This window comes from Chiloscyllium plagiosum, unplaced genomic scaffold (genome assembly GCF_037043375.1).
Source record: "Chiloscyllium plagiosum isolate Xiang-an unplaced genomic scaffold, Cpla_swu_hap1 HiC_scaffold_21, whole genome shotgun sequence".
In the NCBI taxonomy this organism is placed as follows: Eukaryota; Metazoa; Chordata; class Chondrichthyes; order Orectolobiformes; family Hemiscylliidae; genus Chiloscyllium; species Chiloscyllium plagiosum.
Window position 1 is genome coordinate 26315673 of NW_028270159.1, and position 24575 is coordinate 26340247.

Below are 24575 nucleotides of genomic sequence, written 5' to 3' on the forward strand. Positions count from 1 at the left end.
AATTCAAGAAAATTACAGTTACTAGTTAAATTCTCTCATTGGAGATGGTCACTGCCTGGCCTTTGTGTGGTTCTAATGTTACTTGTCACTGTAACCCAGGCCTGAATATTGTCTGGGTTTTATTGCATTTGGCCATGGACTGGCTCACAGTTGGAGGAGTCACAAATAGTGTTGAACATTGCGCAATCATCAGTGAACATCCACACCTCTGTCTTTATGATGGAGGAAATGTCATTGACAAAGCAACAGATGATAGTTGGGCCTAGGACACTACCCCAAGAAACTTCTGCAGTGAAATCCTGGAACTGAGATAACTGACACTGAACAACCACAATTAGCTTTCTTTATGCCAGGTATGATTTCAACCATTGAAGAGAATTCCCTTAGATTCCCATTTCATGTAGTTTTGATAAGACTCCTTGGTGCTACCCATGGTTGAATGTGATCTTGACCTCAAGGAGAGCCAGTCCATGACTGCTCTTGAACTAAACTCCTTTGTTCATGTTGGACTAAGGCTGTAATGAGGTCAGGAGCTTTGTAGGCCTAACAGAATACAAACTGAGTGTCAGTGGGAGGTCATTGTTGAGTAAACGCTGCTTAATAGAACTGTTGATGACATCTTCCACCATTTTAGACATGGTTGAGAATAGATTGATAAGGCGATAATTGATGAGGTTGGAATTATCCTTTGTTTTACCTGGTCAACTTCCCACATTGCTAGGTAGATGCCAGTGTTGTGGCTGTACCAGGACAGCTTGGGTAGGGGTACAGATTGTTCTGAAGCCCAAACCTTCAGTACTATTACCTGATGTTGCGAGGGCTTATAGTCTCTGCAATATCCAGGGTCTTAAGCTGTTCCTTGTTATCACATGGAGTAAATCAATTGGCTGAAGGTTTGCATCAGTAATGCCGGGGATCTCAGAGAAGGTCAAGACGGATTGTTCAGCAGATACTCTGGCTGAAGCAAATATTGCAGGTAATTTAGCCTTATCCAGTAAGTTTCTTCATTGTCTACCACATTCATAACTAGGTATGGCAGGACTACGGGGCTAAGGTGTGATTTATTGGTTGTAGAACATAGAACATAGAAGAATACAGCGCAGTACAGGCCCTTTGGCCCTCGATGTTGCGCCGATCCAAGCCCACCTAACCTATACTAACCCACTATCCTCCATATACCTATCCAATGCCCGAATTGTGGGATTGCTTCGCTCTCTCTGGTATGCTGCCTCCACTGCACTGCCCACACATAATCCTGTACTATAGCTTCACCAGCATGACACCTTATTTTAGGTGTTTCTGGTGCTTCAAGTGACTTGGCCTCCTGCACTGTTCATTCATTGATCCCCTTACCTCTCTCAGTCCATCCTCCACGTGGTACTGAACATGTAAAAGAACTGAGTTATCGCCTGAGGGAGAGGGTAGTGGTCGTTCGGAGTCTTCCTTGCCCACATCTGACCTGATGCTATGAGATTGCACAAGTTCCAGAGTAAACTTTGGGAATTCCCAGGATAACTCCCATCCATCTGGTTGTTGCTATGCTGCTGCTATGTTGCTATCTCTGCTGGGCCTGGCTTGTCAGTGGGATGGTGACGATGGTGCTTGCAAGATTGTTTGTAAGGTATGGATCTGTGAGAATGACCATGAATTTCCTTGACAAGTCTGTGGGGCATCTCTCCAAATTTTCTATAAACCCTTTATGTTTGCAAGGAGAACAAGGCTTGTGTGCAAGATTGATTTCCAGAGCATTGGTCCAGGTCAAGTAGCCCATCTGGGTTTCAGTCCTTTTTAATCAGACTGCATAGTGGTTGGATACAATGAAGTCATTTTCTAAGCCATTTCAGACTGAATTTTACAGTCAACTACATTGAACATAAGTTCAATGGTAAATTTCAATGGAAAACAAGGAATTCAAAACTAAAATCACCGCAGTAATAACTGATAAACTTTCCATAAATCTACAAAATCTGCAAGATTGGATTTAGCAGCTTTTTTTTTAATGAACTACCTCATGTTAGAACGACTACACTCTTTGACTAACATTGCATCAGGATATTACAGGAAACAGATCAAAAGCTGATTTCCATAATCTTTGGAAAGAAAGGTGACATCCAAATTACAGTCAACAAACCAGTAAGAAATAACATTTTGATAATACCTTTCAGAAGGTATTTCATTGAACCACTGAAAAGAACTAGTTAAAATGTAAATTGGTTTAAACATTCGGTGATAGGTGAAGTAGGCTGATATTTAAAAGGTTGTGCAGATAATAAATAAATCCAAAGAAAGGAAAAGATGATTTTGCAATTAATTGACTTTAGATGGGAAATTATTTTTCATTGTAAGTGAGGTCTCCTTTGGATTAATTTTACAAAGGCTTTTGTTGCAAAAATTGAATTTATCCTCATAGACTACACAATAAAAGGTTAATCTGAAACACCACAATGAGTGCCTATTTAAAATTGTCGGCAATTTTTCAATTTTCTTACGGACAAGTTCCAGTTGTCACACTATAGTTCGGTTTTCCAATAACTTTGAATTCATTTAGAGATATTTTGGTAACTAATTGTGCTTCTCAATATTTCAGAAATTCAACCATTTCAAGTTTATATGAACTAAACTCAATAAATCAATTTTTTTTATGTTTTAACAATTCATTTATTTTATGATGTCTATTTGCACCTTTTCATTAGAAAAAGCAAGTTATAGCTGATGGCCTAGATTTAAATAGTTTTTACTATAGAGTTTAACAATAATTAAGAATTAGAGACAAGACGACTATGTTGGTTTAGACTCGATACATGTTACATGCAAAAATATTTATATCACAATAATTATAAAATTGAGATAATCCACTTTATTCTCTATATGTTTCCACAGCTACATTTTCTGTCCCTATGTCTATTTAATTTTTGGTCTTTATATGTTTATCCTCCTGAAGGGAAACATTATGAGGGAAACAAAAATTTATAAAGAAAACTTTTAAAAATTTAAAGAATAAACCATCAGATGATGAAAGGAAAAGAATAAAGGAGATGAAAGCGAAAAGAAGCAGCAACTGAAAAAGTAGCAATTGTACGAAAAGAGTGGGAAACCACTGGAGAATTAAAGTAACAAAAGCAACATCAGATTGAGGAGTAACAATTGGGTATACGAAGTATAGAAAGTCACAAATTCAAGGAGCCATGTTGGACACAGATATTCATACGCTGACAAGTGAAAAGGAACAGGTGTACACAATAATCACAATCCCAGAAACAAAAGAATTAATTTTGTAATTTAACCATTCTTGACATTTAAATGTAATGCATAAGACCCAGACAGCAAACCTATCGCGATATGGAGTCTAAGTATTTCAGGTATACCACAGCATGCTGTGCTAAAAAGTAAAACCAAAATCAGAAAGTTGTCACATTTTGTGTGAAATCTTGTCATGATGGAGTGTGAAGAATCTGTCTTCGTTTATCTCCACAACTGATGCAGTTATTGATTTTCATTGCTTGTTAAAGTTAACCTCTAAACAGTGCATAAGAAGCTCTTTTACTATTTTACAAAGAGCAAATGATTCAAAGTGAGCTAAGGGATAATAGTGACAGATTAAGACAGCAAAGAAAATGGTTGTCAGGGAAACAGGTTGAAAATGAAGCCATACAGCACAACCAGGAGTTTGGAAAAGACCATGTTCAATCTAAGAAATAGCATTTATTCTGTTCACCTTGTTGGAGAGGTATATCAGTCAATCTAAGTAATTATTAATGCTCAGTTCTACTGCCATTCAATGATCAAAACACATTGTTGGAAGTATGGACATGATTGCCTAAATGTAGCTGTACAAATCAAATATTGTTGATGAAAATTAGATGTTTTACCTCTTTTTGTTTGTGCAATTGTAAAATGGCGCACAACTGGACTCTGCTCTGAGCAGCAATTATTTGTTCAGAGCTTAGCTTCATGGAGGTGGCAAAGGTATAGATCGATTGTCACTCAAACTTCAGAGTCCCCGCAGAGACACTGTTGAATTTAATGCATTTTACATCCATGTGACAATAGCATTAAAATTACTCCAGAAAAGGTTAGCCTCATCACCAATGCATCTTTCTGTCTAAAGTCTTAGTTGTAATTAACACTACTTAATAACAATAATAACCTCTTGCATTTACATAGTGCCTTCAACACTGTAAGATGTCCCAGGATGTTTCAGACAGTTATCAGACAGCAAAAAAGTGAACTAGGCAGAAGTGGGTACTGCAGGTGCTGGAGATTAGAGTGGTGCTGGAAAAACACAGCAGGTCAGGCAGCATCCGAGAAGAAAGGGCTTGATGAGATCCTGATGAAGGGCTTTTGCCCGAAACGTCGATTTTTCTTCCTGCTCCTTGAATGCTGCCTGACCTGCTATGCCTTTCCAGCACCACTCTAACCTTGAGCAAAAAAGTGAAACCAAACTAAAGAAGGGGACACAGGGAATGTGATGGTCTAGTGGTATTATTGCTAGGCTATTAATCCTGAAATGCAGCCATTGTTCTGGGGGCCCAGGTTTGAATCCTGCCACAGCAGATGGTGAAATCTGAATTGAATAAAACAAAATCTGGAGTTAAGAATTTACTGATGACCATAAAAAACAATGTCGATTGTTGGTAAAATCCATCTGACTCATCTGACTCACGTGCAGGCCAGAGATTCCAGCCCCACAGCAATGTGGTTAACTCTTTACTGCCTTATGTATGATCTAGCAAGCCACTCAGTTCAAGAATGGGCAATAAATGTTGATCAGCCAGCAATACCCATATCTCACAAGTGAACACAATAAAAAGGGATGAGGATTACAAGCCTATCTCATAAGGTGTCACTTTGGAGTGACAAGACCTCTGGATGGGAAACCTCAAGGTATAGGGCTCCCTCTGTCTTTACTGGCACAATGTATTTTCATTGTAGTATTGCAGGTTTCCCGTCTATCTGACCCCAGAAGACTGCGGCAGGAGGGGAGAGGGCATTGCTAAGGCTTCCTGTGATGGTGGTGGTTGTGGTATGGGAGTGGGAGAGATTGCAGTTAGCATGGGAGAAGAAATTATGGTCGTGGGGGTTGACCGTCATGTTCATGGAGGGTTATGATGAGGAGAGAGGAACAGATATCTCACAGGGACTAGGCTTTACAAGCCTGTTGGTGGGACTGAGAGGAAAGAGCCTAGCAAAAACAAACCCACAAGCAGGAAGGCAAAGACAGTTAGATGATGGGTGCAAACCTTTTGGTTTCTTGAGGTTATGTACTTAAAAGTGGATCCACTGTTATAGGAGGCACACAATTCTCTGAAAACCTTTCAATGACTGACCTGGGGCACAGGTTAAAATGTGTGGGCACTGTGTGGCATGGGGATAGGTTGGGAGAAAGGTCGCAGGATCTCTTGATATGCTAATAATGCTGCAATTTGTCATGTTGGATAAGGATACACTGAATGCCAATGAGAGGTTTGAATCAGGGGAGTTGCTGCGTGTCATCACATGGCTGGGTGTTTGGAATAGCCTCAGTATAATGGACTGGGCTCCTTGATTGGGCATAGCTCATTGGCTAGTCGCCAAGTGACTACACGTGAGCTGCAATTCCACCTCCAAGTGGAAGTCCAGCTTACTTCCAGTCATGTTCACACTCGCCATTCCCTGAGTGTTCATCATATACAAATACATAAAGAGGTTCATATGACCAGGGGCAGCGTTAGCTGTTCTGCTGCTGACACATCACCCTTTAATCTAATGAATTCAACTCAATGTTGGGAAACTGGGATTCTGTCCCCTGTTTAATTAAGACCTCTGACAGCCTGGCATGTTACCTGCTCTTAAGACTCAAATAAGTTGTGCCGCTAAAGGTCAAGTGCTTAATTTCCTACTTTCCATGCAGTTAACTCTGGCGAGTACAGCTGTGTAACGATTAGGTGTTCTAATATAAAACTGCCTGTAAATAAGGCAGCAATGGGTCAGAAATGACAGTGAAGAATAATTGTGTCCCTACCTCTGAACCAGGAGTCCTGGGTTCAAGTTTTAATTGCTTCAGAGGTGTGTCATAACACATTTGAACAGGTTGAATCAAGTTATCCATCTATTCCCCAAAACTGACTGCCCAGAAACTGCACATCACCTAACAAGCAATCTCTGTTATCCACAAGGTTTCTAGCTCTTAACGAGAAAATGTTGCTGTGTTAACATTATAGCCATTCATGCATCTGTACTAAATCTTAAAGCATTGTGCTGGCAACTATGCTAATTAATTACACTATACAAAATGTCAACAACAAAGATTTTAATCAGTGCAGCGAAAGAAAACAAGTAAACTTGATTAAAAAACGTGCAATTAGAAAATAGATCTCTGATAAAAGATTATTGGAATAAAGTTAATCATGACTTAAAAGTCACTTATTTATTCCATAATAATGCATAAAAAGCTGCTCCTCTAAGAGCTTCATTTTTGAATTGGTAACTTCCAACATATAAATAGATCGAAAATACGACATTTTCATTTCATGTGTCACTGCAGAAGTCAAGGGGACTAAAGTACTCACTGTTAGAGTAAAAAGGACAGGCCCAACAAAGGCCCAGATGATCTCACTCTGAATGTTCAGCCAACAATGATTGTCTGCTATGTATTTGTCACCAGTAGTTGCTAGGGTGATGGCCACAATAAAAACTGGGAATCCTAAAGAAAAAATGCAGAAAATGTTTTCTAGCTTCACATTAAATGCATTTCCATAGCTTTTTTTTGTGTGTGTGTCTAACAATATGAACTTCATGTATTTACTTTGCCTAAGTATATTGTTCATTAGCTGTTATAAGCATCAGATTTCTATAATGAGAAAATGTAAGTTGATGCAGACAAAACAGCAAATGTTTCAATACCACTTTAACATTAAAAACAACACTGATAAAGCAATATAAAGTACAGGCACTAAACCCCAATGCAAGACTAAATATTGGGTCACGCGAGCTATGGTCACAAATCCAGGGTAAATCTAGCAGCGGGTCATGTATGTGGCAAAACCAGTGGGAAGACCACAAATAATTATACAATGATTTGGGCTCATGTACAAATACACAAGCACTGCACATAAATCACCAGACACAAGTCGACATTTGCTAAACAAAATGCAAGACCCTTTCCCATGTGATAAAAAGACTCTTCCCTCATTCATCTCTTTCTTGCCCCACTTGTCTCACCATCTCCATGGATAAGAATACATGAATTTCGAGACAAAAAAAGAGACGAAGATCCATCAATTCAAAACATGAACTATTTTTCACTTCGTACATATACAGTGTGAGCTGCTGTGTATTTCCAAGATTTCCAGTTTTTATTTCAGATTCACAGACCTGCAGTATTTAGATTTGGAGGTAAATGTAGTTTCCTATCTATCATATTGATAGTCTTATGATAGAATTATATTGGAATTGTTAATCATTCATGGCAATCAATCTCTGTCAGTTACTCTACCACAGGTCTCTGCTACTACATGTCCCGTCTCTTCAACTTTATTTTCCTTTTGGATTTCTTGGAAGCCTGGACCCTTTCCACTTGCTGTTTCAATGGTTGTATGGTTTCAGTATCCTGTTTGAGTATGGCATTGTTAGCATCTATTTCTGAAAGGACTGTCCCCTTATGTGATTTACAGATTCTTGTATCCACATCTTCACCTATTTTTGCTGGTCTGTCTTTTTCTCCAGTACAGTTGTGAGCTTAAATCGATGTTTCTGTAGCTGCTCCCGCAGAATTTGATTGACTTCTCATCACTGCATATTTAAAGTTTTATATTGTGTAGGTTTCTTCATGGCTTCCCATGTTTGTGGGTACATTTTTTAAAAGAAATTTCAGGGATAGCACTTTGCCATTTTCCTGTGTGGCAGTCTTAGAGGAAAACAAATAGTCTTGAATTTTCTGAGAACATTTAAGAAGAATATTTGTAAACACTTCAGACAGTGGATGGCATCAATATCTACCATGAGACTGTGTTATGATCCCAGCTTTTACTGTTGGAGAAGTGAAATCCCAGAAAGAAATCAGGCTTGAAAGATTATATTGTGTTTTTCTTTTAATGCAACGGAGAGGCTTTTCACTGAACATAAGCATGCAAATCTGCAGATTTAGATTTAGTAATAACACGAGTTTATTACACAAAAGAAATAACATTTACATAAACCAAATCAAGCCTAAATACAACACTGTTTGAAAGATTTTAGAACACACAGCAAAACAAAATTCCACACACTCTCCAACATTGTATGTTTATAGTTAATCAAAAAAAAATGAGAAATTCCTTCCCTATCATACCTGTATGTTTGACTTGTGAGTTATGATGACTCTTTTCCCTTGATGACTCATACAACTGAAGTCTTGGATTTTCTCAGCTTTAAATAACCAGTACAGATGTCAAAACAAATGCTCTTGCTCTTAAAAATTCACAAATTATATTCTTTCACTGATATAACATATTTCTTTAATTGCTTTGAACAATCTCATTTTATATGAGCTACTATATTTGCTGTTGGACCCAGCTCATTGAATTGCCCAAAAGCTTCTGGACATCTTTTAAAGACTTGTTCATCTCAGCTTCTGCTATTTACTGGCTTAATATCTTCTCTCTCCAGTCATTAACCCTCACAGAATTACAAGCTTCCATTAACACTGAAGGAAGCACAAACTGACCTTGTTAATTTTTAAAACATTTCACAAAATGGATCAACACCCATATGCCGCTAGATTGAAATCTAAAATCTAAAAAACAGCAACATATAAAAATCACAGATTTTTTATGTTTGACAGTGTGAAAAATGTGTTCATCATGCTTTGTCTCATTGTGTACTTCATTTCAAGACTCACTGGGGATTGTGCAAGGTAGATCGAGCCCCACTCTTTCCTAAGTCATCACAAATGTGAAAATTCAATAAAACTACCAAAAATCCCAATTTTCCTGTCTGATTTGACAAGGACTTCAGGGTCCTTCCTAATCTGGACAAGCACTTCAGGGTCCTTCAGTAAGAGCAAAAATAATTCTATTTATTGTAACACACTTCACAGTAACAAATCAATTCTGATTTATGTCACTTAAATTTCACCCTTTTTAAAATTCACACACACATGAATGCATGCATGCACAATGAGAAAAAGCAAAACACATATTATGATTTGGAGCTGCCGGTGTTGGACTGGGGTGTACAAAGTTAAAAATCACACAACACCAGGTTATAGTCCAACAGGTTTATTTGAAAGCAGTAGCTTTCAAAGCACTGCTCCTTCATCAGGTGGTTGTGGAGTATAAGATCATAAGACTCTGAATTTATAGCAAAAACTCTTCTACTCCACAACCACTGATGAAGGAGCAGCGCTCCGAAAGTTAATGTTTCCGAATAAACCTGTTAAACAAATATTATGAGTGGAGGGAAAAAAAACAGTATCATCAGTATCATCAGTCTAAATTACAAAACTAGATAGGTTGGTTTCATAATCCTTTTGAATCTTCAGTGATGCCATGCAGTTATCTGCATGGTGATGATCAATCTTTAGTTCAGTGGTTAATTCATACTTCCGTTTCATTTGGGTTTTGGAATTATTTCTTTCAGTGTCTCTGAATGGATTATTTCTGCTCTGTTGACAGAGTGCAACTTTACAGAGAAGGGGGAGATATATTGATGCAAACAACTTCTACAGGTTGCCTTGCTTCTCTCATTTATTTTATTCAGAGTCCATGTCCATCTCCAGCTTAACCAATTAGAAGGTTCTGAGTCCTCCTGATCCCACAACAACTGGTGCCAGTTCATATGCATTCAATGGCCACAAACAGTTACAATTTCTCAAATGCATCAGTTAGCTTTGTTTATTTTTCTGAATTGCAAATGCCGCTTTGTACATTTTCCCTTTATTACAAGCAGTGTCCATTTTCACTTTTTGTCTATCGTCCAAAAAAAAGTCTTATCTCTTGTAATCATTAGATGTTAGTTTGTGAATTATTTCATGCCTCGTGTGGGAAGCCAGATGATCTTTGTAATAGTTTGAAGGTAATTGTGTGCAGTCCGTTTGGGTCGTTACACAACTCTTTGTGGCTACATCAACCTTCGTTCATCGGTATAGCCTTTGCCAGTGGCCTTTCCTGTTATAAGTCCTGTAAAATCGATTGAAAGCTGGACATTTCCTTGGTGCAAATCAGAGGCCATATCTCCCTGAGGTCACATTCTAGTAATTGTGTCAACTATCAGGTTTTTCTCAAGCACCTTAGCATGATTGAAGACTGCTGACATGTGTTAACCTGTGGACTAGATTGCTGGCTGATTGTTCAAGCACAATAAGCCTCATCAGCATGATGTTCACCACTGCTGCCACCATGTCATGTTAATGATTATGGTCTAATAAACAATCGTTAATCGGGGTAGATTAACTTTGTGGGTTAGTTTACTTGAAACAGTAAAACACAAAAAGTTACGAAGCAGACTTAACAGTAAACCAAATAATGTCTGTGTTTATGTACAGTTTGGAAACCCACAGTAGACTAACTGCCAGGCAGCATTGCAGTATTGTGGAACAAACTGCACCTTAAGTGTTTAGACACAAACCTTTTAAAAGTCAAGGTACACGTGAGCAAAGGCATTGGAATTCTGTGACCCTGCCTCTCTGAATGTGTTCCAGCACTCAATGTTTGATTTTCATGGTGACCTCGTTCGAGGTGGTGGGGAAGACTGTCTGCATTGATTGTCAACACCATAAATGAGCTTGCAATTCATCACAAATTAAATATTTAACATAGTTACACCATGTCCATTTGGGACTTCTCTGTGGTTGTTGAATTGTGAGAGCAGTGTATTGCTAATTTCTGCAGCTGAGACCTACTCTGCTCTTTCCCAAAAAAGCTTCAGAAAACGATTATCTAACCATTTTTAGTTGTGTTTGACTGAGCTGCCACAAATTTTTTAACGCTGTCATTCATAAACTTCAAAAAAAGGATTACCGTCAAAATCCAATCAAATGTATCAATATAAATAAATATTTGCTGCTTCAATTTTTCTCTTCTTATAAGAATAATCACTGCTATAAATTTTCCATAATTGTTTTGGGCTGCTCTCAAAAAAAACAGAAGTAAATACAACTTCCAGGACAATACAATAACAACTTGCACTTAGATAACATGTTTAATGCAGTGAAACATCCCACAGCACATCACTCTGCATTGTTCAACAAAATTTGACACTAAATCAGATAAGGAGATATTAGGACGAGCGATCTAAATCTAAAGAGTCACGTAGGTAGATTTTAGAAAAGGCCTGAAAGGAAAATGATAGAGAAAAACTTAGGGAGACAATTCCAAGGCTTAGAAACTTGTTAGCTGAAAGCACAATAATGGAATTATCTAATATATGATGAGCAAGATAATATAATTGAAAAAAACATATGGAGCTCCTGGAGGATTGTGGGGCTTGCGATAAGGTGGACCAAACATGAAGGGATGAGAATTTGAAAATTGACACCTTGCTAGTGTAGAAGCCAACATAGCTCAATAAGCCCAGTTTGTAATGGGGGCCTAACCCATTTTAGAAAACAGGCAGCAGAATTATGGATGAACTCCAGTTTACAGTGAGTCCAAGATGGAAGGCTAGAGAGCATTGGAATAGTCAACTACCTCAACGAGAGCTGGGAGGCAGTGGCACATGCTTTAGTCATCCAGAGTCCTAGACTAACATTCTGAGTTTGAATCCCACCTTGTGGAGGTGGTAAAATTCTAGTGAAAGGCTGGAATTTAAATCTAGGCTAATATAATCTAGGAGTAGGCCATTTGGCCCTTTAAGCCTGCTCCACCATCCAATATAAGTGGAGACTATGTTTCAATTGTCAGAAATATCCAGCTGACACACTATTCTCCTCTAGGGAAGAAGTCTATCATCCTTACCTGGTCTGGCCTATATGTAACACCAGTCCTTCATCAGTTTGGCTGACTCTTATTACTCTCTGGAACATCAATGACGGGGAAACTGAACACTTTCAAAAGTTTCAGTTAAACAGGGAGAACTAGCATGAAGAGGTGACTGAGGTAGTGTACAGGGGAATATCTATGCATATGTTTATATGGACTTTAAGAAGACATTCAATCAGGTTCCACATAAGAGACTAAATAAAAACCGAAATAACTGAATGCTGTAAATCACAAACAAAAACAGAAATTGTTGGAAAAGCTCAGTGGGTCTGGCTGCATCTATGAAGAGAACAGAGTTAATGTTTTGGGTCCGGTGACCCTCCCTCAGAACTGTTGGTACCCAGGAACATGTCACTTTTTATGCCGAAGGTGGGTAGAGGGATGGGGTAAGGAGTAAACCATTGGTGGGGATAGAGGCCAAAGAGAGATAAGAACAGTTCGACAGACAAAGGAGTGGATAATAATCTGGCTGGGAGGGTGAACAGCTGTTAATGAGGGCTGTCAGTGGCTAACAATGGGTTGTGTGTAATAGCAGACTGTGTGATAACAAGGCCTGGTGTGTGGGAATGGGTGCTAGGATTTAGCAGAGTTCAAGCCCTAAAGTTATGGAACTCGATATTGAGTCCAGAAGGCTGCATGGTGCCCAAGGAGAAAATGAGGTCCTGTTCTTCCAGCTTATACTGAGCTTGGCTACAGCACTGCAGCAAGCCTGAGACAGAGATATTGGCCAGGGAACAGGATAGGGTGTTGAAGCGGCAGGCAACTGGAAGCAGGCAGAACATAGGCGTGCTGTGAAGCAGTCACCCAGACTGTGCTTACATTCTGCCTGCCAGAAGTGCTCACAAAGCTCTGTTTTAGGGCCTCAATTATTCACATTATTTATTTAGGACTTGGCTAATTGCATATATCCAAACCTGCTGATGACACAAAGTGGCATCATAGACAGTGTAGATGATAGCATGAAATTACAAAGGGATATTGTTAGACTAAGTGAATGGGAATAACTGTGGCAGATGTATGTGCGAGGTTATTCATTTTGGACTGAAAAGGGATAGATCAGGGTACTTTCTACCTGGTATGAAGTTAAATATAGTGGATGTCCAAAGAAGTTTGGGTGTTCAGGTGCATAGATCTTAAAAATGACACAAACAGATCTTGAAGATAATCAAGAAAGCTAATGGAATGCTGAATTTTATGTCAAGAGGACTGGAGTCTAAAGATGTAGAAGTTATGCTACAGTTATACAAAACCCTCGATTAGTCTCCAGTTGGAGTATTGTGAGCAGATCTGGGCACCACACCTACGGAAGAATCCACTGAACTTGGAGACAGTAAAACACATGTTTACATGAATGATACCTAGACTTCATGAGTTATAAGGCAGACGTGGGTACTGCAGTTGCGGGAAATTAGAGTCAAGATTAGAGTGGTGCTGGAAAAGCACAGCAGGTCAGGTAGCATCTGAGGAGCAGGAAAAATCGATATTTCAGGCAAAAGCCCTTCTTCAAGCCATTCCTGATGAAGGGCTTTTGCCCGAAATGTCAATTTTTCCTGTTCTTTGGATGCTGCCTGAACTGCTGTGCTTTTCCAGCACCACTCTAATCTTGACTACAAGAATTATATGGAAAAATTATACAAATTAGGCCTGTTTTCTCTAGAATTCAGAAAGTGAAGGTGATCTGATTGAAGTCTTCGGAGTATTAACAGAAAAAGCCAAGATAAACTATTTCCGCTGGTTGGGAATTCTAGAACTAGGGGGCATATTCAGACAATTACAGCTAGACCGTTCAGGAGAGATGTAATGAATTCTATTCACAATGGGTGGTAGATGATTGAAACTCTCTTCCACAAATGGCAGTGAATGCTGCATCAGTTGTTAATTTTAAATCTGAGAGAGATAATGTTTTGTGAAGCAGTAAGGGATATGGGCCACAGATCGCCATGACCTCACTGAGTGGTGAAAAAGGCTCAGGGATCTGGATGACCTACTCGTGTTCTTATGTTCCAATGTTCCTATAATTCAGATAGGTCACCCATGTAGAAAAACATTAACGAGCTAACAAGACATATTGAGAAAGAACATTAATGCCCTGATACTCTTAACAACAGCAGTAAAAACTGAACAGAGAATGTAATTGTATACCACAGTTAATCCTTGAAGTGCTGTGAATATCTTCAATCTCTCCCTGCAGCAGGCCACTGTCCCTGCCTGTTTCAAGAGGGTCAACATCATCCCTGTGCCTAAGAAGGATCATGCAACATGTCTCAATGACTACCACCAAGTGGCCCTAACTTCAGTGGTCATGAAGTGCTTTGAAAGGCTGGTCATGGCATTAATCAACTCCAGCCTCCCCACTACTCTTGACCCACTCCAAATTGCCTAAGGGACCACCAGCTTCACGTCAGATGCCATATCACTTGCCCTTCACGCCTCCCTAGAACATCTTGACACCAAGAACAGCTTTGTAAGGATCCTACTCATTGACTACAGTTCAACCTTCAACACTATTATCCCATCAAGACTGATTACTAAACTTAGTGATCTCAGATTAAGCCTCACTCTCTGCAACTGGATCCTCAGTTTCCTGACCCACAGGCCACAATCAGTGAAGATTGGGAACAATATTTCATCATCACTAACACTCAACACTGAAGCCCCCAGGGGTGTGTACTCAGCCCCCTACTGTACTCACTGTATACCCATGACTGCACTGCCAAATACCAGACTAATGCCATTTACAAGTTCGCTGATGACACTACCATAGTTGGTTGAATCTCAAATGGCAACAAAACAGACTACAGACGGGAGGTGAAAGACCTGGAAAAGTGGTGCACTGAGAACAACCTAGCTCTCAATGCCAGCAAAACCAAGGAACTCATTATTGACTTTTGGCAGGATGTTACTCATGGCCCTCTATACATTAACAGCACAGAGGTGGAACGAGTGGAGAGTGTCAAGCTCCTGGGAGTGGTCATCCACAATAAGCTTTCTTGGACTCTTCATGTGGACACACTGGTTACAAAGGCCCAACAACATCTCTTCTTCCTCAGGCAGCTGAGAAAATTTGGCATGACGGCGAATACCCTTGCCAACTCTTATAGGTGCACCATCGAGGGCATTCTGTCTGGATGTATCACAACCTGGTACAGCAAAATCGGAGATGGCTACAGAGACTGGTGAACTCGGCCCAGACAATCACAAAGGCCAACCTCCCTTCTATAGAATCCAGCTACCAGGCCCGCAGTCAAGAAAAGACTGCCAGTGTTCTTAAAGATCCATCCCACCCTGGCAATGTTTTTCTACAACCTTTACCATCGGGGAGAAGGTACAGAAGCCTGAACACATGCACCAGCCGGTTTTGCAATAGTTTCTACCCTACTGTGGTTAGAATACTGAATAGACTCACAAACTCTGAACATTTGCCTGTCCCTATGTTTTTGTTTTTGCTGCTGTTTACCTATTATTTACTATCTATGCTGCTTAACTACGTGATCTGCCTGTATTGCTCGCAAGACAAAGCTTTTCACTGAGCCTCGGTACACGTGACAATAAATTAAATTCAATGAATTGAGGTTAGCATATTAAGGCATGATTGTGCTTTCATCATTATTTACAAAACAATAGTCAGTTTGACACATGAAAACCTGTCAAACATTAACTTTATCAGATTGTTAGTACAAATAGAACGATTTAAAGACTTTGGAGCCATGTTTTAATGAACTGGAAGCCACATTTTAATAATGGCGATCCCACCTCCAGAAAGAAGAGGGTCATAGATGCAATGGTGGAAACTGGGAAGTAGAAAATGACAAATTTGTTGAAACTGAGGCCAGTTAAAATAAACAAACAACCTGGGCAAAATGGCAAAGAAAAAGAGCTAAACGGAAGATAAAATAAGTGTTAATGCATTAATATTCTTGACATCTGAGAAGTAGAATTATTGTTGTATTGTACCCTGTTCCACATTGCTGTGTATATATATTGAAGGCATGAATTTTACAGTGTCTAGACATGACACCTGTTTTAAAAGGCAGGCAAGGCAAGGCAAGGGGTGGCATGGTGGCTCAGTGGTTAGCACTGCTGCCTCACAGCACCAGGGACCCGGGTTCGATTCCAGCCTCAGGCGACCGTGTGGAGTTTGCACATTCTCCCCGTGTCTGTGTAGGTTTCCTCCCACAGTCCAAAGATGTGTAGGTTAGGTGAAGTGGTCATGCTAAACTGCCCATAGAGTTAGGTGCATTAGTTAGGGAAAATGAGTCTGGGTGGGTTACTCTTTGGAGGGTCGGTGTGGACTAATGGGGCCGAAGGGCCTGTTTCCACACTGTAGGGAATCTAATCTAAAAAAAAGGACTAGCTGAGTTACTATCACAGACATCTTTTGTGTTGTAGCTATACGTATAATTCGTTTACCCTCATCTACATAATTTGCCACTTCCCTGAGTTAAAAGCTGTTTTTAAGAAAAGCAAGATCATTATTAATAACATATTAAACAGTGAGTTTACCCCAACCAATCAGATAGTAGTATTTCATTCTTTTCTCTTCATTAATATTGACAGTGACGACCTTACTCCAGAGAAGTATTCCTTCCACCAGCATCCAGGCAAAGGCAGCCATGAAGAGCAAATGTAGCATAGCTGTTACAATAGAACATGCCACCTAGTGGAAGAGAGATGTACTATAAATCAGACTTATTCAGTTGCCCTCATGTTTTACACTGAAAAGAAAATTGCATAAGTAATCAAGGATAGCTCTGGTATGATTATGTTCTTTACAGTTTGATACAGTCTTTACAAAATTCTAGCCCTAACTGAGAAATAATTGTTACCAATGCAATCTAACCTATAATGAGTTATATTTCCTTCTTCATTTAATATAAACAGTCAGCATATTATACCTTATATATGCAGCATAAAGTATTTTGCAAGTATGTATATAATTGTGTAATATTAAAAAAAATTCCAAAATCCTGAAGTGACAAACTATTTTTCTGCATTTGCAGCTACGTGAAGCATAAACTTGAACATCCTTGGCATGAGTATTTCCACTGGCATGGCATTGTGGGCAAAGGAGCACAGAAAATCTGGAGAAACCAGGTTTAAGTCAATTAATTAGGTACAGGGAAGCCTTTCCTCATGCAGGCGCTCACCCACAACTCCCCCTCCCACTCCGCCAAGGACATGCAGGTCCTTGGCCGCCTCCATCGCCAGACCATGGCAACACGACGCCTGGAGGAAGAGCGCCTCATCTTCCGCCTAGGAACCCTCCAACCACAAGGGATGAATGCAGATTTCTCCAGCTTCCTCATTTCCCCTCCCCCCACCTTATCTCAGTCCCAACCCTCGGACTCAGCACCGCCTTCTTGACCTGCAATCTTCTTCCCGACCTCTCCGCCCCACCCCCTCTTCAGCCTATCACCCTCACCTTAACTTCCTTCCACCTATCGCATTCCCAACGCCCCTCCCCCAAGTCCCTCCTCCCTACCTTTTATCTTAGCCTGCTTGGCACACCCTCCTCATTCCTGAAGAAGGGCTTATGCCCGAAACATCAATCCTCCTGCTCCTTTGATGCTGCCTGACCTGCTGCGCTTTTCCAGCAACGCATTTTTCAGCTCACTCACAATACACAAGTATCTGAGACCAAGATTCATGTTAAACTAAGGGCTCTATTTATTCAGGCAGGCAGAGGTTCTGACCAACCTCAAACCTTCACCACCCTCCCAATCCCACCATACCCAACCCCACCATACCCAACGCTGCATTAAAGTTTCCAGTAAATGTTTAGAGCTATTAAATTAAAGTGACAAGTCTATTACAATGAGCAAATCAGAAAGTACTCTTTAGCTTAACAGTGAACTTGACTGTTCAGACATAGATATGTTTTCATTTTTATCTATTAATATCTCCTGCCTCTCAATCTTCCAAACCTCACTTCATTCATCCACACCACCTCCAATCCCCAAGAATGTCTCTTCCCTTCCTCCTGACTTGCCCTCTTTCTACTGCCCAGCGACAGTATAGCCACTTAATCACAGATTCTGCCCCTTTGGACTGTCACCAAGGTTAATGTTACCTTCCTCAGCAATGGCCCCTGACCCTGGAGGTGCTGCTGAGGCTCAGCCACTTGCTAATCCAATTGGCCAGTAGCCCTTCAAGGCGGAGCTTTCTCCGGAGTAAGGGGCTGAAGTCCTGTCTCCTCATAATTAACACTCCACAGGGAGTTAAATGGTAGTGTGGCTACCGACATTACTGGGGATGCACTGCCTGACATGTTCAGTAGCTGAATGAGAATCACCACCATCTGAACGATCCTGCCCATTATATCAAAAATCTCAGACCTTAAACTCAAATCCTTCCATGATATCCACTGACCCTGCAAACATCTTCAGCCTCACCTGGTTCCCTTGGTCTGTTCACATTGGCTAATGCTCGCAAATCATTGCTCAGCAAATCCTCAGCCACCTTAGCCCTACTCTAAGCAGAGTCCCCTCATTAAACTTTATTACCTTTTCAGTTCTTCACTTTTCAAAACATTTTTTCAACTCGGATTTCTCAACTCTCCTATCATAATTCAGCATCCGTTCATTTCGTCTATTTTTTTTCCTGCATCTTGTCTGAGATATTTACTACTTTATATGTATCATATGAATTCATGTTCCACTTGTAAGATAAAGTTTATGCATTCCTTTACTAAGTACTTTCTAAAAGTCAGATAGAGTCATAGAGTCATAAAGCATGGAAACAGATCCTTCGGTCCAAACAATCCATGCTGGACATAATCCCAAACTAAGCTAGCCACACCTGTCAGTGCTTGGCCATTATCCCTCCAAACATTTTTTATTCTTATCCAAATGTCTTTTTAACATTATAACTGTCCCGGCATTCACTACTTCCTCGGGAAGTTCATTCCATACATGAACCACACTCTGCATAAAAAGTTACCCTGCATAACTTATTAAAATCTTTCTCCTCTCACCTTATAAATACACCCCCTTAGTTTTAAAATTCACCACTCTAGGGAACAGATACTTGTCATTCACTCTATCAATATCCCTCATGATCTTATAAACCTCTATAAGGTCACCCCTCAACTTACTACGCTTGAGTAAAAAAAGGTCCTGAGCTATCCAGCATCTCCTTATGACTCAACCCCTCCATTCCCAGCAACATCCTGGTAAATCTTTTCATAACCATGTCCAGCTTAATAATATCCTTCCTACAACTGGGCGTCCAGAACTGGACACAGTACTCCAGAAGAGGCATCACCAACATCTTGTACAACCTTAACATGACATCCCAACTCCTGATAACTGTAAATTATGGCACAGTCACTCTTCAAGCTACTCATAGTACCATTCTATAGCAAGAACTCTCTGCACCCACACTATCAATACTTTACCTTAAAACATTTTTCTTGTCAATAGCTTCTTCCCTAATCCATTCAATTTACAATTTAAATTCTGTGAACTCTAACCCACACATTGACTGTCTGCAGCCTATAAATTGATTTTTAGAATTCCAGATATACAATTTATTCAAATTTATCAATGCATTAGCTCAAATGAATTAGAATTAGAATCCCTACTGTGTGGAAACAGGCCCTTCAGCCCAACAAGTCCACACTGACCCTCCAAAGAGTATCCCATCCAGATCCATTCCTCTACATTTACCCTGACTAATGCACCTAACCTATACATCCCTGAACACCATGGGCAATTTAGCATGGCCAATTCACCTAACCTGTACATCTTTGAATTGTGGGAGGAAACCCACACAGACATAGGTAGAATGTACAAACTCCACACAGACAGTCGCCTGAGGCTGGAATTGAACCCAGGTCCCTGGTGCTATGAGGCAGCAGTGCTAACCATTGAGCCACCATGCCGCCCCTACTTATTATATTTTCCCCTATTATACCTTCATAGAATTCTAAAAAAAAACTACTTGAAGATTAGATGCTTAAACTTATTTATTGAATTTAGTGTCTTGTGCCTTGTCCTGTACACGCAAATAGTTTTTGTTACAATAGACAGCAATACTTTTTCAATTTAATTACAATTGTACCAGTTTTATGTTTCAAGAATCAAGGCACAACATTTGTTAAAAGCTTGCATTGGCTTTCTGGTCTCCATGTATTACCATGCAAACTAAAGCTTTTCTGAAATTTCCAGGACTTTATCTCTAGTTCAAACCTAATTTCTTATGTATCGAATGCCTAGGTCAATTCCATGTTGGTCTGATAGTTCACAAATCTCCAGCTGGTTTTGATGGCTATTTTCGTTAATTACTTTATGGATGCATTTCCTATTCCAGTGTTTCATGCTATTAATTGTAAAAAAAAATGCAAAGCTCAGGTATACTTCTGACTCACTCCTCTTAAAATGCGTGTTTCCATTTACAATTTAGAGTCATAGAGATGTATAGCATGGAAATAGACCCTTCAGTCCAACCCATCCATGCCGACCAGATATCCCAACCCAATCTAGTCCCACCTGCCAGCACCTGCCCCATATCCCTCCAAATCCTTCCTATTCATATTCCCATCCAAATGCCTCTTAAATGTTGCAATTGTACCAGCCTCCACCACATCCTCTGGCAGCTCATTCCATACACGTACCACCCTCTGCATGAAAAAGTTGCCCCTTAGGTCTCTTTTATATCTTTCCCCTCTCACCCTAAACCTATGCCCTCTAGTTCTGGACTCCCCAACCCCAGGGAAAAGACCTTGCCTATTTATCCTATCCATGCCCCCCATAATTTTGTAAACCTCTGTAAGGTCACCCCTCAGCCTCTGACGCTCCAGGGAAAACAGCCCCAGCCTGTTCAGCCTCTCCCTGTAGCTCAGATCCTCCAACCCTGGCAACATCCTTGTAAATCTTTTCTGAACCCTTTCAAGTTTCACAACATCTTTCTGATAGGAAGGAGACCAGAATTGCACACAATATTCCAACAGTGGCCTAACCAATGTCCTGTACAGCTGCAACATGACCTCCCAACTCCTGTACTCAATACTCTGACCAATAAAGGAAATCATACCAAACGCCTTCTTCACTATCCTATCTTTCTGCGACTCCACTTTCAAGGAGCTATGAACCTGGACTCCAAGGTCTCTTTGTTCAGCAACACTCCCTAGGACCTTACCATTAAGTGTATAAGTCCTGCTAAGACTTGCTTTCCCAAAATGCAGCACCTCGCATTTATCTGAATTAAACTCCATTTGCCACTTCTCAGCCCATTGGCCCATCTGGTCAAGATCCTGTTGTAATCTGAGGTAACCCTCTTCGCTGTCCACTACACCTCCAATTTTGGTGTCATCTGCAAACTTACTAACTGTACCGGCGATGCTCACATCCAAATCATTTATGTAAATGACAAAAAGTAGAGGGCCCAGCACCGATCCTTGTGGCACTCCACTGGTCACAGGTCTCCAGTCTGAAAAACAACCCTCCACCACCACCCTCTGTATTCTACCTTTGGCCAGTTCTGTATCCAAATGGCTAGTTCTCCCTGTATTCCATGAGATCTAACCTTGCTAATCAGTCTCCCATGGGGAACCTTGTCGAACGCCTTACTGAAGTCCATATAATCCCATTTACTGTTCTGCCCTCATCAATCTTCTTTGTTACTTCTTCAAAAAACTCAGTCAAGTTTGTGAGACATGCTTTCCCACGCCAAAAGTCATGTTGACTATCACAAATCAGTCCTTGCCTTTCCAAATACATGTACATCCTGTCCCTCAGGATTCCCTCCAACAACTTGCCCACCACCGAGGTCAGGCTCACCAGTCTATAATTCCCTGGCTTGTCTTTACCGCCCTTCTTAAACAGTGGCGTCACATTTGCCAACCTCCAGTCTTCCAGCACCTCACCTGTGACTATCGATGATACAAATAGCTCAGCAAGAGGTTGCTTAAAAAAAAATCATGATTCCCTAATTTCCTTGTCAATCTGTTTGCCAATTGTCACTTTTCACCCTTAACTGCCATTTTATTGTTTCTGGACTTGGATTTTTAAACCAATTATTTATGTAGTTAACTTGCAGTTTTTAAGCATGCTCTTTTACCTGGTTTGTCCTTGCTGAGTCACTTGCAACAAGTAGTCCCTCTGCAGCAACTAGGGCACAAATGAGATTTTTGTGCACTGTGGTTCGATCTGATTTTGGAACGCTGCAAAAGAAACATTAATTTGTAACAGCAGATATGTAATTACTTCAAATGGCAACTGCACATGCAGTACAGGATGTGAAACACGTTTTGTGATTGTTTATATAAATACCAGGCTTTCTAACTATGTAAAGAGATGCCAGATTACATTCTCTGTCAAAATCGGTCCATTCACGCTGGTAAACAAACTGAGAATGACAGAATTCTCCTCCCTGCTTGATCAGACACATGTTCTGTAGGAACATGCCAGAAGGTGCTAGCCACATAGCACAGAGCTGCAACACTTCAATGATCACTGACTTCATTGGAAGAAGTACAGAGTTTGACATTTCCCAGCGACATTACTCCTCACTGTCACACACACACGCACAGAACTCACCAAAAAACAGACAAACTTTAGCTGGGAATCTGCCTGAACTCCTCTCACCCTGCGATCATGAGTTTGCCCGAAACGTAGTGAAAACTCCATTCATGGAGTGGTTCTGAAGCATTTCTTTGGGATTCTATTAGCGGATTTGTTAACCACTGATTCCTAATGGATGCTGGTTGGTGAATGCACAAGCAGAAAACCTGATCTCATTCTGCTTTGGTTGGTATATGTACAAGTATCAAATGTGGATGAAAAATAGAGCATAAACGTAAAGTGATGGTACATAACATACAGAAATTACCAGAGAATATGACAAGGCGATACTAACCCCACCACTGAGAACAAAACCAGCGTGACCACCAATGCACAGAGAGATATAGTACAGCCAATCAGTGTTAAATTCATAAGGACAGCTTCTTCATAAGAGCTCCTCTAGAAATAAATAAGGTGTATAATACTTAATCAGTCAAAAATATCATAACATCATTGTCACTTCGTGTTGAGGAGCAAAATAACTCCAACATTAGGTTAGACCTGTCACATGGACCTTTCTTACAATAAGGCTACAAACTGGGTTCATCTAACACACAGGAACACCTGGTTCATTGGTTCGGAAAGGACGAATAAAATGATCATAATTGTCAAATACAGTAGCTAAGCTAAGATTTTATTCCTACAAATGCATACAGTTATAAAATAGAAACCTTTTCTATGAATTAGAAACTACTTTATTACATTGCAATTTTACCTTCACTTCGTAAAGTTGGAAAAGCAAAGCAAAATTTGTCGTGTGATTGCAAAAACACGCTGTTGATTCAAGCCCGGATTCGATGACTCTGCAGCCAGCTGTAGACCAGCTTCCACCTTTCTCTGGCCTAGTTTGTGTATAATTCAATACATTAGTGCTTTAGATTCAAATTTCACTTTTAAAACAAAATTAACAAATTACTATATAACTTTCTTTTACAATATGCTTTTGATAAAGTGACAATAAAAAAAATCAACCTTAGATGTTTGAATTCTTCATTCTGAAATAGTTTACAAAATGATAATTGAGGTGTTGGTCCATTCTTTACATTTTTTTCTTGTTCATTCAATGGGATGTGAGCATCACTGACAAAACCAGCATTTGATGTCCATACCTAACTTGCTCTTTGGAAATAATTGGTGAGCTCCCTTGCTGAACACCTACAGGGCAATGAGGAAAATCGACTTTTCAGGCAAAAGCCCTTCATCAGGAATGGATGAAGGGCTTTTGCTCGAAACGTCGATTTTCTTGCTCCTCGGATGCTGCCTGACCTGCTGTGCTTTTCCAGCACCACTCTAATGTAGACAAGGGTCTTGTTATAAATTTATAGCTCAGCACAAAAAAACAGTTTCCACCTTATCCTTCCCTATCTCTGTCAGATGCCAACTTTCCACTGGGGAGAGACCTGACTCTTAATTATTTTTTCTTCTGTACTTAGAAGTGGTCTTCTCACAGCTGAATATTTTTTCCTTCAAATCACCTGTGGTGCACTCAGTTTTGTTTTATATCTCGAAGTGCTATCCCACACAAGGAAACAGATTTTATCATCACCAAATCACCTGTGACATGGAGCCAGCTCTCTATTCTGTAAAGCAATCTGCTCAGTGAAGTTATTACATGCCTGTGAGGCAGGTTGGACTTGAACCTGGGCCTTCTAGTTCAGAGGCAGGGACACTGGAGCCAGCTCTTTTAGTTTTATCCAGAAGAGCTCTTACATACAACTCAATGTTTCTTTTCCCATCGCCACATTGTAAGTGCAAAGTCCATCAAGCGACACCTACTCTCAGTCAACTCTGAAACAGTTCTGGCGATAGCTTGGGCCCTCTTGTGGGTATTTGGTTCAGAGGGACTAGGGTGTGTGCCAAAACTTTGGAGGTATGTTATCACCAAGGTGAGGCAGAAACTGGGCTTATGGGAGCATCGGTCCCTCTCCATTGCAGTTAACACCTGGTCATCAGGTGTGAGGTGCTCTCGGTGTTGCCGAGTTGTGGCCCAGGCCTGGCCTATCCCCCAAGCCTGCACCATTGCTGTCTTCCACTTCAGTTGAAGCTCAAATATGGACTATGTCTGCAGGAATATAAT

The 24575-nt window shown here is 40.3% G+C and overlaps 1 protein-coding gene across 1 annotated transcript in view; it reads right to left on the reverse strand.

Moving 5' to 3' along the window:
* adgrd2 (adhesion G protein-coupled receptor D2) overlaps nucleotides 1-24575 on the reverse strand; it is a 155407-nt gene that overhangs the window by 88197 nt on the left and 42635 nt on the right. Inside the window, exons 14-18 of the mRNA XM_087998433.1 lie at nucleotides 23214-23340; nucleotides 22794-22897; nucleotides 21996-22098; nucleotides 16440-16593; nucleotides 6549-6682 (exon numbers count right to left, since the gene is read on the reverse strand). Of these exons, the coding sequence (XP_087854559.1) occupies nucleotides 6549-6682; nucleotides 16440-16593; nucleotides 21996-22098; nucleotides 22794-22897; nucleotides 23214-23340 (622 nt within the window). The remainder of the gene's footprint in view (nucleotides 1-6548; nucleotides 6683-16439; nucleotides 16594-21995; nucleotides 22099-22793; nucleotides 22898-23213; nucleotides 23341-24575) is intronic.